This window comes from Pagrus major, chromosome 17 (genome assembly GCF_040436345.1).
Source record: "Pagrus major chromosome 17, Pma_NU_1.0".
Classification (NCBI taxonomy): Eukaryota; Metazoa; Chordata; class Actinopteri; order Spariformes; family Sparidae; genus Pagrus; species Pagrus major.
Genome location: NC_133231.1, coordinates 8,872,214 through 8,887,522, shown reverse-complemented (window position 1 = coordinate 8,887,522; position 15,309 = coordinate 8,872,214). Strand labels below are relative to the sequence as shown.

The following is a 15,309-nucleotide window of genomic DNA, read 5'->3' as shown; positions in this document are numbered from 1 at the left end:
GACCTTTTGCAATTTACTCCCCCCCACCTCTCCACACTCACACACTCACACACTCTTCAATAAGACGGGGCTTTATTAAATGGCTGAATGAGAGCTTTGAGTTTTCACAAGGCTTTCTTTGCTCTTGATAAAAATAAAAAAAAGAGAGGGAATGTGTGGACGTCTCGTACTGTAAATCTTTTGTGTTTGTATACCACTTTATACGTCTCAGCGAGGACTTAAAAAAAGGCATTACAAAAGGTAGAAATTGGCTGTTTATTGAGCGGTGATTCAACCTGTGGAGCATTAGAGAGCGTCAGCGGTGGGAGGGAGGCCAGCGCCTGCTTGAGTGAAACCTCGCAGAGTGTTTTCTGTCGATGGGGGTGTGTGCGTGGCGGGGTGGGGTGGGGTTTGCGTGCGGGGTGGAGGGCGAGTTTCCAGAGAGAAACTCTTCTCTTCACTCTTCTCTGTTGCCGGGGCGGCAGATGGTGGGTGTCAAGACAACGGCAGCAATAGCCAAACAAAGACATCCTTTGTGTGTGTGTGAGTGTGTGTGTGTATGCATACTTTCTGAGAGGTGTAGAAGTGCGCTAGCATTGAGTAGGAGGCAACAGCATCTATAATACCACTTGAACAGTGCATTGTATAAATTGCTAAGCTGCACTCTCAGACTCCAGAAAGTCCATTGTTTCGTTTGATTTGTGACACCTCACTGAGGAACTGCTCAGAAACTTACTGAGAAAGTACTTCTCAATGACAGATGTCACATTTACAGTTCGACTTTCCCAACCCGGAGAGTGTGAACTTCCACTTCGTACAATCTTTCCTCTCCATCAACAGCTATGGTTCTTTGAGCCTAATAAGTCATTCTTTGATAGGATCGCTGAATATTAGATTAGTAGCACAGCGGTTTATTTTGCTCCTCTGGAGTGTGACCTTAGCTGCCCTTCACAGAGGCGCGAGGATAATGAGAGTGGTAGCTGGCCGACAGACAGGCCTGACATCCCAGCTACGCCCTTCACTCAGCTGGCTGAGGAAAAACGTCAATACAGAGGCCTTATGTTTTATGGATTATCTGCTTTAGCAAAACTATAGTGAGAGAAACACAACTCTCGCTTGTCATGTTGGCTCAGTTCTTTTTAATGTGCGAGACCACTCGCCAAAACAACAACGGTCGAAATTAGAGGCTGTCTTCTTTGTTTGTTTCTCTTCAATTTTCTCTCTCTTCACCTCCCGCTCCTCATTGTGAGCATCTTCCGCTCACTCAGGTTTGAACACGGTGACCTTGTGTTCTTTGATTTACCAAAACCTACCTTTCTAATTTTAAAGAGCCATAGTTTTGGGTTTGGGACGTATGTTTGATTTTGTCATTTTAAATAGATCTCTGTCATGAATCTTGGCAGACAGGGTAATGTGTGTGTGTGTGTGTGTGTGTGTGTGTGTCCGGAACAAAGCCTGTTATTATGGACCTCCTGTGTGAATTAAACACACTCCATGCCTCCAGATTTTTGTGTATTTATTTTTATTTCCGGGATTTAATCATTTATTTTGATAACACTCTCTCTTTTTCATTCTTTCCTCCTCTCCTTCTTCACTCTCTTTTTGTACATTTAATTTGTTCTCAGAGGACAGGCAGATAGAGTGTACAGTAAACAGACTGAATAAATCATGTTTGGGCTTTTCCTCTTTTTTTGTTGGGGGGGTCTCAGGGATACTGTTAGTTTTCATCCCCAGGAGGCACAGGGGAGGCTTGCTGTTGTAAACGAACCCAAGTGGAGCCCTGTTATCCGCAGTTTAATCTGCCCACTGGGGGCCGGAGAGAGGTCGGGAGGGGGGGTGGATCATCACAGCTCCTGGTCCCTGAAGGAGCACAGAGGGTGCAGAGGTGGGGACGGAGGTGAGAGGGGTAGCTGGTGTCTTTCCCCTCAATTAGACTCTTTAACAGGGGACGAGGCCCTGCTGGTGTGTTTTCCTGTTCTAATGACGCCTGTGGTCAACTGGAAAAAAAAACTGGTTCCAGTTACACCAATATATCAGTTTGACTGGCTGATTAAAAATATAGTGCTGACATCAGCAGTGTTGTCTACCTCTGATATAATGTAGCATCCTCTCTTACCTCAGTTTTTATTCTTTTAAAGGAATCATTTCAGGCCAGTGAGGAAGGATTTGATGTAACAGCTTCAGTAGTATCAGTGTGTAAGTCTTGAAATGAAAGCAAACACCTCTTACCTTAAGGAGCGTTCTAAATGAATTATATCAGTTTGTCCTTCAGCTGCGTCCCGTGATGGTCTAAGAGCTGCTTCAGAAGTGTTTCCAACCTGCCAAGAATACTACTGTGCCAGAAACTGATTTTTGAAACTATAAATAATTCAATTTAATGCTCTTTATTTATCACCATAAAATATGAGCCATTGGGGGTGTTCGTATGCAGCGTGTTAGATGAACAGTTCCAGTGCAGGCTTTCAAATGTTAGCGGTTAGAGCTGCAAAGATCAGTTGATTAATCGATTAGATCTATTGTTAAAGCGGCACTATGTAGTTTTGTACAATAAATTCAATTTTAATCGGGTAATAATACAAACTCCCCAGAGCACTGTTTGAAGCTAGAAAGTTGGCAGGGTCCGCCACATTTAAACAAACAAGTAAATCAGTTCTGTTGTCCTTTAAGGTCAGTTTGTTTATTTAGTTTCTTTAGGCACAAAACAAATCAATCAAGTCAATGAAGCTCTTTGTCTTCTGGTTAAAATTTCCTCCCAAAAACTACATAGCGTAGCTTTAAATCGATTAATCATTTTAATCATATTTTAAGCAAAGATGTCTGATGTGCTGGTTCCAGCTTCCTGAATGTAAGGATTTGCTGCTTTTCTCTGTTATTTATGATAGTTAATGAAAAGAAAAGAGCATATTTCACAAATTTTTCAACATTTTACAGACTAAATGATTAATCGTAAAAATAATCTGCAAATGAATCGATAATGAAATTAATCATTAGTTTGAGCCCTATTAGCAGTCAAACTCTCCTGGTAATGGTCATGTTTTGCTGTCTTATTAATCAACTTTATAAACTATATTCAGGAATGCATAATAATTTTGCTTGGAGCATAGATTTAGTGCCAAAACAGGCTTAATAATATTGAAAGTACAGAAAACACAAATAGGCTCTTTTCTTATTTCTCACTCCCCACCCTTCACCTCCTCTCCCAGCGAACACCGCACACACCTGAGGAGACCTTATAAACATAAGGAAACCTGCATTACAAATTACTGCACATCATAGAAATTGTGCAGCAAGCTTTTTAAAATACCAGCGCTGCCAGTGAGGCGCTTTGTAATTTATCCCTTCACGGCTGTTAGCTGCGCCGCGCAACGGTGATTTATTTGGTTTAAGAGAAGTTTTGTTTAGAGAGATAATGAGCAGGACTTCTCTTTAATGATTTAACACGGCGCGGTGGAAAGGAGAGGGGGAGAAGAAGAAAAAAAGCACATATATTTTTCATATCTTTAACTGCACTGCAGAGAGGAAGGGAAGGGAAGGAGAAAGAGATGCATTAGCAGGAGAAGCTAACAGCCTTTAACAACCAGCATTTTTGATTCATTTTGTTTTTGTTGTGTAAAATGAGACTTTCTCACCTCCTCGCAGCGCAGCAGTATTTTAGGATGTTATATGTATTTCATTTAAAATGTTTCTCAGGACATGTCCCGTCTTCAGCGCGGATAGTGTTTTCTCTCTCTCTCTCTTTTTTTAAATCCATAAAAGTGATTCCACACATTATGACCTCTTCCACAAGTCTGTTTTGCAAAGTGCCACAGTCACTTGTGTAGTTGTCTGCACCTTGTTCTTTATTCACCTCTCCTTTCATCTTTACACCAAATACAGTATTATTCCTTCTTGTTCAGCATTTTCAAGTTTTCTCCCCTCACTTAGGATTTAAATCCCAAATTAAAGCAGTTAATTAGAAAATATAATGATGCTGAGTAGCATAATCTGCAAACAGTGCAATGACGCTCGGAGCTGGGGGCTCCGTAACACTGAAACTGCCATGGGCGCATAACGATGATGATATCAATAATAGATTACTTCATCAATCGCTGTTCTCTTGAAGATGGAAATGCGCTGTTGGGAAGGGACTGAATTTTTAGTTTTCATTATTATAATTTTTTTTCTTCTCTTTCCTCCCTCCCTTTCGCGTAGCTTGAAAATGTCTGTTTCATCTCACATTAGGGTGTGCTCTGCATAAGTGCAGGTGGAACTTGCTCTCCCTCTAAATGATCCTTTAATGGAACAGTGTGCACTGGAGCTGGGAACTCTATGGGGCGCTGCCACTGTCGATGAGAACTTCGCCTCAATCAATCCGTCAAGCCCCATCACCTGCCTCAGCAGATGATCCAAAAACCCCTTTGGAGAGGCAAAGTGAGCTTTTTATGTACCTCCTCTAAGACTAGAGGACACACACACGCACACACGCGCACGCACAAGCGGCGGCATCATAAGTGAGAGGTGTCTGTTTCATTGAGGGGCTTGACATTGATCAGTCGTCAGAGAAACACTTTGCCTCTCTTTTATTTTTATCAAGATCATCTTAGAATAGATCAAGTGCTTGCTTCGCTCTGGCACGGGCACGAAAACAAAATCAATTTGGATGTTTTATTTATTTATTTTTTCCTCCCCAATATCTGTTACATTATGGGATGTTTCCATAAGCGGATCTCTTAGAAGCCCAAGCAATATTGATGCCAAGTCGCCTCCTGCTTCCGTCAAACAAAGCGACAGCAGCACAAAGTGCATTTGCCTCTGCTTCCCTCCCCAGTTCACGTTCACTCCGGCTTATCTAGCTACTCCATCATGATTTTTCATATTCCTTCATTTCCCTTCTTCCTCTCCTGTGGCTTCTCTTTCTCCATCCTTCCATCACCATCTATCTCCACATCTGCAAATTTGACACCACATTTAGTTCACCCCATCTACTGCTACAGGCCCGTTTGTAGAACATCCATTAAACTCGGGCCTGTAGACTCAGCAGAATCCCTCCTTCCTCGGTCCCTGCTCTTGACGTCTGTCTGTCTGTCTCTCTGTCAGGGAGAGCAGTCGCTCCGTCTGTCAATAAATGTCTTATCTTTCCACTTCTTGTTCCTGTCTGTTTATCTGTCTGTCTGACATGTCGGCAGCTGTCTCAGCGCTCCAGGGTTGCTGTCAGCCAAGTGTTGGTTTCTGTTCTTCTGTCAGTTCACCTGCCTGTCAAAGCTTCTCAGATTAGACATGTCAACTTACCTCCAGGTTTTTCCGCTACTCCAGCATGGCTTTATAAAAAATAAACAAGGAGGAAACACATTATGTTTACTCAGAAGACTAAATTAGTTGTGGCATTGTGGCATGTTCCTTTTTATGCTATGCATCTCCCTCTTTAGTGGTAAATATAGTACGTGGGTGCAGCAGCCTCAGATATTAAATGTGCTAATGTATGTGTAGCTTGTCTTCTGTCAATAGATCATTGACAAATTAATTGTGACGCCTTTGAAAAAATGAAATGAGAATGATGACTGACTGACACACTAGTGGCACTGTTCTTGCAAGTGTTTCTAATTTAAGAACCCATTTCCCATCAATCCTGTTGCTTCTTTGGTCAGTTACCCTGAAGAAGAAGAGGATGAGGTTATATAAATTCTTTGAAGAAAAGACAAAAAAAGGGAAGAAAGGATGGAAAGAAATGGGATGAAGAGGTCCTCATAAAGCGATGTAATACAGGAGTAGAAATAGTGTGAGAGATGGATGGGAGCAGGTGATATGGATACGAGTGGTAGGAGAAACAGAAGATGGAAGTGATGGGAGATGGAGGAAGCTGAGATGGCAGAGGAGATGGAGGGAGGAGGGTGCAGAGGGGAGCTACCTGCTGCTGATGGCAGTCAGAGTCAGTGAGGGATGGAGGGCGATCCAGCTGTGACATTAAAGCAGCAGGTGGAGGCCATCATTAGGACTGGCGCAGGAGGCTGGATGAGCCCGCACACACTCATTTCTTTGGGGCCCAGCGGACCACCTGAGAGTGTGTTTGTGTGTGTCAGTGTGTGTGTGTGTGAGTGTGTGTGTGTGTGTGTGTGTGTGTGTGTGTGTGTGTGTGCTTCCCCTCAAAAAGAGCTGAAGCATAGTCCTATAACTTCCGAGCTCATCCCCACCTCCCCCCTTTTCATCTTCCCCTCATGGGGCAGAGCCCCGTTCTTCCCCAGGTTTCGGCGGCTTCACCCAGTGAGGGTTGAGCGGCTCTTACATCTGGTAGCTCCCTCGTAATGGTTTTTTACTTAACTTCTAACCAATTACAATACAGAAGTTTATTCGATTTCAGCGTAATTTTTCACCTCATAGCTTTTCCTATGTTGCGTTCACTTTGTCGCTGCGCACAGCAGGAAGCAAACTAGATGTTCAATTGTTTTCAAAGGAAAAACGATAAGAAATTGGGTCAACTGTTCCCTCACTTCAGTCTTCTGCAACCATAGTTATGACAACACAGCTGTTTAAAAATCTAAAATATGTGGGCCTCTTTAATCCACCTGCTTCTTCTTGTTGGTCATTGTAGGAGTATATGTAGTATCTAAAATAATGTTGCTTTTGATAATGCACATTCCAAATGAAATCAACTGATATGAAAATGAAAATGAAATCATTAACCAGTTGTTCTAAGATACACAAGTTTAATGTTACATCGCTTGCACTGCACATTCATTTTGTTTATTTGTTGAATCACTTCCAAACATAAGGCTTCCACCTGCGGTTACTTCCTGTAATGTTAGATTCACGATGTCGTACTGAAATCGTTGAACATTATCTAGCCCAGATTTATCATTTTTGCTAGAGCCTGACTGATACTGGATCTTTTGGGACAATGCCAATTCTGAAATTAGGGAGTAAAACAATTCTGATAACGATGTATCAGACAATATTCAGATACACAGAATTCATATACATGAATACACATTATAGCAACATTTTTTGTGATTACTCAATATGTTGAATGTATACTGACGTCCAAATTGAGTTCTTGAGTACTGATTCCCATCCCTAGTTGGTAGTGCCCATTTGATGCTGAACTTCCGTGAAGTTAAAATTTCCCAGCATGCCATTCGTGTTCTTGATGCCTTCAGGTATATTTGACAATTTGAATGCAGAGATGTCAGAACTAAATGTCCTCTTTTACTTTTCAAGGTTGTCAAAACCTGAAAAAACCAACTGAAAGTAACTTGAACAAAAGTTGGCAAAGTATGTCATGTCTGACCCGACTCTATCCCAGCATGCCTTGTGCACAGCTCTCGGGAATGGTTGTGCGTGATTTGAAGGCAGTGGGCTACGGTACGTGTAAGCCGAGTGTTGCTCCAGGCTTTTTCTTAGATCTCCCATCCCTTCCGGACCTGTAGATGGGCCTATCCAGGAACACCATTAGGCAAATGAAGTTGTTTGTATCAAATATTGACATGTTATCTCTTCATCATCAGGCGGCGGGAGGGAAGAGAGAGAGAAAGATTGTAACTGTGGGTAATTGAGCCGTGTCTCCCCTGCTTATCGGTAAAGCTCCGGCACGTCACGGACCTAACGAGCTGTGGCGCGCCGATTAGTCTGAAGGGAAAGTCGAACGTGAAACACCAGAGCCTCCGTCTTTCTTTTTCCTTTTCTTTTTTTTTTTTCATATCTGCAATGGATATTATGAGCCTCCCTGGAGGGCAGAGGCACAGCCTTATTAGTTCAATTCATGGGGGGGAAGAGAATTGATATGGATGAATGGCATATTAAAGTATCCCTTTGTTACAATAACCATCAAGGCTGATGGTTCGGGCTGATGATGCAGCCCAAGGCAGCAGGACGACAAGCTGAGGCCTTGACCTGGATGGCAGAGGATGCACACACACCAAGGGCAGGGGGCTGATTACACACTGCCTTAAACAAATGGATTTGCCCCTTTAACATTTAGATATGGGATATTTCTGTGTGTTGGTGTGTGTGTGTGTGTGTGTGTGTGTGTGTGTGCGTATATGTATGCATGAGAGATCGGATACTTGTGGATGTCTGTTTTTGTGAGCAAGGACTGTCATCTGTCTGAATTTGTATTAGTATGTAGTGTGTGTGTGTGTTTGTGTGTGAATGCTGCCTGCTTTTTATCTCCACATTATCAGGGATAGTAGTTTGGGTGTATTAGATAATCATATGGTGAATAGCTAATTGTGAATGTGTTATCATCACCATTTGTGTGCATAATGGGTATTCATATTTTTCCATTTGTGCACGGTTATTTGCAGTTGTGCATGTTGTTATTGTGCATTTCTGTGAATATTAACACCCATTTATGCGTGTGAGTGTGTGTGTGTGTGTGCGTGCGCGTGCCTGTGCATGCGTGCGTGCAGACTGTGCCAGGTGCCTCCACAGGGCATTACCCATCTTGCACTCGTGCCACTCGCAGAATAATCCAGTAAAAAATGGGCGAGATGAGAATCTCACAACATGCCAGTTTGATTTGTACCCCTCGCTATCAAAGAATGCTAATTAAAATCATATTTTGCATATGTCTTGTCTTTCATGCGCATATGCAAATTGCCCCTGTTGCCTTTCAGCACTCTGTAATTAGGTTTATGAAGGACAGCTGTAATACATAATTAACAGAAATGTTTGCAAGCTCTTTTTTTCCCCACGTCTAAACACGACGACTTAAACAAGCACGTGTGAAGAGTTCCAAGGCTGTGCTTTTCTCTCAAATATATCGATTAATTCTTTTACCATACCCCCCCCACCCTCTCCGAAATATCTTAATTATGCTGTTTGTTTATTTATAGATGATGCCGTCAGTCAGAAGCACTTCCAGTGGGCCAGAGAAGCTCAGCATTTTGATCTTGCCATTCCCCCTGATTGGAGTATACAAGATTTAGTCATACGCTCGCTTCCAGTTTAACTCCAAGGCAACATTCTGGACGGGTGGATGGATTGAGTTAGAGAGGATTGAGAAAATGTAGAGTGATGATAGCGAGGCAAAACTGCGGAGCATGTTTGAATATTTATATGGTGGTCTTAGTTAGCGTCGGCCTCAGGGGCCTCCATGACGGACGGGACTCTGGGGCCACGATGGGATGGAGGACACAGCCGCTGTGTGTGTGTGTGTGTGTGTCCAGACGGCTGACACAGCGACATAAATGGTGAAATAATTATGCTTTCGCTTTCTGAAAGACTGACTCCTAAAGTTAGAAGGAAAGCTTCAGAAAGGCACAAACAGGCTTCGCCTTAGAGAAAACAGAATAATGATCTACTTGGAAGAAAAAAATAAGTGAAAACCTCCAGAAGAAGAAGAAGAAATGGGAGGAGTGACAGCCGAGTGTGTGCAACGACGGTGCCAACCACATGACTGTCGGTTCAACTCCCTCGGCCTCTTTCATGTAGCTCCATCCGCTGCTCTCAGATGTGGTCATTGTCTCTCAGTTGCACAATAATGGGAAGTGATGGGTGCTAAATGAAAAGGCCAGGGGATGAAAACACTGGTGAAGCAGCTTGGATGTCAGAGTAGTTAGTCCTGTCATCTGTTCATTATGTTTTCACATGCTGTTTAGGAGACACGGTAAACTCAGGGCCCTCGACAAAGTCAGGACATTGTGGTCACTGTCAAGTCGTGGTACCACAGTATTTTCTGACTGTGTGTGTGTGTTACTGCATGCACTGTAGATACATTTGAATCGTTGCACGTGTGTACGTATTTGTTTGACACATTGATGTACAACATGTGGAGCTCTTTGCCCCAGAATCTCTTTCTACTGTCGGAACAAAAAGGTGCCTGTTAATCAAACAGTCTCAAATGTTACAATCCTCTTGTGGTGCAAAGTTTGCATATACATTTTTGTCTGTCTTCCTGGTCTGTTCTCAATTAACAGAACAATAGTTTTCCACCCGAAGACCTGTCTATGGCAGATTATATATAAAACTCCATGTCATATTGGGTTTCCTTGCAAAAAGTCTAGAAATGTAAGAGAAGCATGGGTTTGTGTTCGAAAGTGTCAAGCAGTGGGACATCCTCCAAAAATGAAACAAAAAAGTGAAATAAAGCGGAATGACCGAAATAAAGACACAACATCTTTTCCTGTTTATAGCTCAATGTCCTCATGTCCACCCATCTGACTTCAAGAATTCTCATTAATCCATTTCACTACATGATTGCAGAGGCTGTCTTCACATCTTGTTGTATTCTGTCCCGTCCCTCTTCTCTTATAATCCTAGCACAGTGTCTCCATTAAATACATTTAATACACTGCAAAATCGTCGCTGCCGCTACTTCTTGTATTGTATGAAATGGCGAGAAATCGCAATTACATGACTCAAACCGGATTCAAACAAATAGTTGTCGGCTCTCTTTACAATTTCAGAATGAGTAACCGATGCAGTGACAGGATTTTAATGACTCGGAAAGTCATGGCAATCAAATAAACAACGCCCCGAGTACGGAATTTTCTCCACAGTCAGAGTGACAAACAGGGCAGAGAATATGATAACGCTAGCGGAAAACAAGAAAAATAGATTTCACTAGCTTACATCTGTTTGGTGTGTAAATCTGGTTTAAATTATTTTAAATGAAGGATACTACCTGTAAATCTCTCTTATCTGCCGAGTTTGACACAGAAAGTTTTAAGGTACGTTCAAGTGCTCCTCGGTCCCTAACCGTTTATGTTATTGACCATATCCATTTGTTCATTTGTTGGTTGCTTGCTTTTTTCTTTCTTGTAAACTTACATTAGTTTAACTCTACCACAAAATGTATGTCTCATGTTGTCGCTTGATGTTTTATGAACCTATGTTTTGTGTGTGTTGTGTAGATGGGCCTTTGTGATGAAGAAACACCTCAGCACCCACCTGCTGGGAAAACATGGAGTTGGACAGCGTAAAGAGAGGTAAGTTAAACAACTGCATTCAGCACTACGGATCATAATCTGCTTTTCAGTCAAAAAGGAAACACATGTTGTAAATATATTAATTCTACACTTAACTTTAGAAAGGAGAGAATTAAATTCAAATATGTTTCCCTGTCCTGTGTCCTGACTGTCAAGTATTTCAGCTAGTTTCCAGCAGACTAAAGTGAGAGATATAGCAGGCAATTAATTCTTGATTTTAAAGGATGACTCCTGCAACCCCTATGGAGGCCTGTAAGCTTTTAAGCAAAAAGTCCCTACTAATTACAGTAAATTTCGAGTTAAATATAACTCAAGATCCTCCCTTTCCCTAATGAGTTAAATGGCTTTCACTCATTCCGTCTGTCTCTGTCTCTTGCTCACATCCCTTTTTTCTGTCAAACTTTATCTTGCTCCCTCCCTCATCTTACTTTCTGCTCTCCCTCTTGAATTAAGGATGAATGATGTTTCTTTTACCATTTTTGTCTGTGTATGGGAGTGTGTGTGTTTTCTGTGTGTGTGTAATGTCTCCCGCTTGGCCCTGTCTATCAGAAGCAGAGCCCTGCTGTCAGCATGTGTGTGCGTTGTGTATGTGTGTGGAAAAAGAAAGATGAGGAGATGAAGTTGTGAAGCCCCCCCCCACCCCACCCCTCCCTACCCTGACAAGCCAAAACGAGACGTTAAACACCTCTCAATCTGTCAAGCGAGCTGCTAAAATAGAAACAGACCCGCTTTTTCATTACTACACAACCGAATTGATACTTTTGACAACGTGTGGTATTAGATATGACAAGTGGCTTCAGATATGGAAGTAAGCAGCTCGGGCAGATGCCTCTCCATCTCTCAGACATTATCAACTAAATTCTTACTGTCAGCTGTTCATCTGGGTTAGATGGAAACAAATCTTCATATCCTTGACTGCTTCAACTTTCTGTTTCATTCACATTTTTCACGTCTGTGACTGACCCAGTGCAGACACAGTTATCTGCTGTTCGCCATCAGCCTGACTGACCAGGAACTTGAACCAGTGGCCTCCCGCTCCACCATCTATGCTAGTTTTGTCCAACTGGGACTCGTCCATATGTAAAGGAAAGAGCAGAAAGCAAACCACGGGGAAAAGGAAAATACAGTTAGAAAAACAACTTATGTGGGCTTTTTTTTGGCAGCTTACTATCCTAACAAACAGTGAATAAAAAAACAAGACAAACAAGATCATGATTGGGAGAAAATAAGAGAACGAGGCATTGACCTCTTTTCGACTAAGGTGGTTCTGGTGCTGGTTTGGAGCCAGTGCCTACTCTGGAACCAGTTCTTTCCAGTTTGAGGAAAACTGGTTTCAGAGTGGCACCAACACTTTAGAAGAGAATTAAGATTTTCAGTATTTCCATTAATGGAAGCAACAGTGGTTCCGAGGACCAGTCATGTTTGGATGCCAAAATAGGCCCGTGAAGCCAGGAGCGACACTTGTTTAGAGTCGATGTAGTCTGCCATAGTTGTCCCTAGCAGCGCTGGCAAATTGGAGACATATACAGTGACTGAATGAAATGACAGTTTGGTGGCTCTCATATCTTGTGGAAAAGCTAACCGGTTCTTAAAAGGTTCACAGGTTGAACTGATTCTGAACCAGCACTAGTACCAGCCAAGGAAACAGTACCTGGATCACTTTGGTTGAAAAGGACAGGGATTATTTCATATAAAAGCCCAAGTAAAGGCACAGAGGTAACAGGCCAACTCTAACCTGATATTAGTACAGACAATTGAAGGTGTAGGTGAACAAGCTGCCATTGATGTGGTGGTATCTCATTTGTAACCCACACAGTCGTAACACTGTAATTTATATGAAGGATTTTACTTTTTAACCATTTTTTCCAAGAAATATGTGCAGGAGATCCTGTAGAATATGTTTCATGTTGAAAGAGAACTCATCAAATGCCATTAAAACAAAGTTTTAATAGAGATGATGGCTAAATAGCCATGTGCTTGTATTTGCTGCTCAAACAATAAACTTCAACGTTGGAAACGGAAAGTAAAAATCCACAAGCCTCTGCTGCATGAAATCAATTAAACTTTGATTCATCTCCATTAAATCCTCATGTTTGCATAATAAGCAGCATGCCTACAAAGGACCACAAAGACCGGTGTCTGCTTGCAGTGCACCGCTGATCCCTTACTGACTGGGTTGGGTACAATCTGCATGTGCTTCCTGGCCCTTATTCCACTTGTACACTTGCACATGTTTCAGATTTTTATTCCATGATGTTTTTCATCTGATTTCACTGCAGAAAAGTTGCAAGTTTTGAGATTGAATAACTTGCACATTAACACAAGGCTACCGATCTGTCAGAGGAGATGATCGCTGACATGAGACCAACCCAAACATTTCTGCTTTCACTGTCAGCCAATCAACCAGTGGATTAGTGTCCGCCACACAACTGGACCCTTGCTAATTTGGTAATTCAGCACATCTGAGAAGCGTTGTTTTAGCCAAAGCCACCAAAAGCACAGAATTTCAGTTTAAACGTCTTACCCTCAAATTCTACTGGGCCCGTCTCAGCTGTGTTTCAGCTGCAATATAGTCGCCAGAGCTGATCGTGGCCGTTCCAGACAATGCTCATGTTTCCACTGGATGCATGGCACGTTTCAGCAGCGTCCCAGAAACTGCTTTTTTGCTCTGCTTCACAGAGAACAAGTGCAAAGTCTATTTTTGCTGGAAGTGGACCACAGCCACGTCAAGCTGCACAGAGCAGATCGAACCAGACGGACCATGAAGTCAGACAGCAGAATGCCATAGTGCATCCGGTCAGTTTTCAAAATAAAACAATCTGTGCCGACTCGGGATCTACAGCACATGAAAGTCAGAAGTATGAACAGTAAACACACTTACAGACAAAAGGATCTAACTACGTAGAGCCTACTCAACTAATAGTAGAAGCACAACAATCAAGGAAAAGTGAAAAAATTGAAAAAACAAGTCAACAATATCAGGCGAGCGTGATGCTCTGCTTCTCAAACGCTCCCGGTGGGATATGAAGTTGTGTGGAGGATGTAACAAAACGGGTAACTGACACGTGCCGGTGGAATCAAAGGGTTAACGTTTTCAACGACAACTTGGACAACGCTTGAATGGAATCGACCTCCTGGTAAAAAATTCCGATCTCTGACTGCCTCCCAAAGACCTTTTGTGCTCATTACTTTCTTAATAGAAGGCGGCAACCCTGCCAAGGTCATATAGCATGGCCACACACTCACACACAAGGACACTGGACAGGAATGAAGCTGAAAGGTGTGTGTGTGTGTGTAACCGGATAGTGTTTAGCTGCGTGTGTTTGCCAAAAACAACTCCAGTCATTCTTCTTAGGCATAAAGCATCGTGCCACACAGCATCATTAAATCAAAAACACACACACACACATAGTTAAGTCACTTTAGGCTAACACACAACCATGTAAACATGCATAGTTGTGTCTATGAACATAAACATACAAACTGCAGACAATCAAACAATCAATCTTTCATTCCTTGTTTTCTCTCCTCTTTCTTATTGCACTCATTCACGCACACTTAAACAAGTGCCTCGTGAACACACACACACGCACACACACTCTCTTGCTTGCGTGCGCACTCAGAGGGAGGACGGCCACAAGGTTTGTTCTATTTAAACCTGTAAAACACGGTGTCATCATTTTTCTGACAGTCCTGCAGACAGAATTTATCTCATCATTAATTAACCATCATATTTCCAACACAGTGCAGCTTAATTAGCACAAGGTCATTGGGGAGGGCTTATTAAGTGGAACAAATTTGGGCAAGTGTACGAGAGGAGGCAGAGGACGGAGGAGACGGAAGAGAGAGAGAGAGAGGTGGGATGACAAAGAGATAGGCAGAGAGAGGTGAGATGAAAGAAAGAAAGAAAGGAGGGAAGAAACAGAGAAAGAGAGGAAGTGTGCGTCTATGTGTGTGTGTTTGGTTGTGTGTGTGTAAGTGGTTTGGTCCGACGTGACAGTGCTGGCTCAAAGATTGATAACTGCACCGGTTTTGAAAGCCCAGACCTGGAGACTAGGACGGGAGCTGAGGGAGAAAGAGAGACAGGGAGAGGATGGGGAAACTTGTGTGTGTGTGTGTGTGTGTGTGTGTGTGTGTGTGTGTGTGTGTGTGTGTGCGTGTGTGTGTGTGTGTGTGTGTGTAGTGTGTGGGGGTATCTGAACCGGCGACTGGGGACTAGTGAGGGAGGGGGGTGGGTTGAGAGGCAATGGGGGTTGCTGGGGGGGAGGCAATTGCAAACATATGCTGGCTGGCAGGCGGTGGAGAGATGGATTGCAGTGGGACAGTGTCAGAGAGGCAGTTTCATCACCATCTCTACGGCCCTGTTCACCTGGTATTTTTAGAACACTGGGGAGATCTGTTAGTCAAAGGAAGAGAAGAGGAGGAGGAG

General features: G+C 42.8%; 1 protein-coding gene across 1 annotated transcript in view; it reads left to right on the top strand.

The window, feature by feature from the left end:
* The window catches only part of znf407 (zinc finger protein 407), a 159,356-nt gene that overhangs the window by 57,647 nt on the left and 86,400 nt on the right, over positions 1-15,309 (top strand). Inside the window, exon 5 of the mRNA XM_073486145.1 lies at positions 10,806-10,880. Coding sequence (XP_073342246.1) covers positions 10,806-10,880 — 75 coding nt within the window. The remainder of the gene's footprint in view (positions 1-10,805; positions 10,881-15,309) is intronic.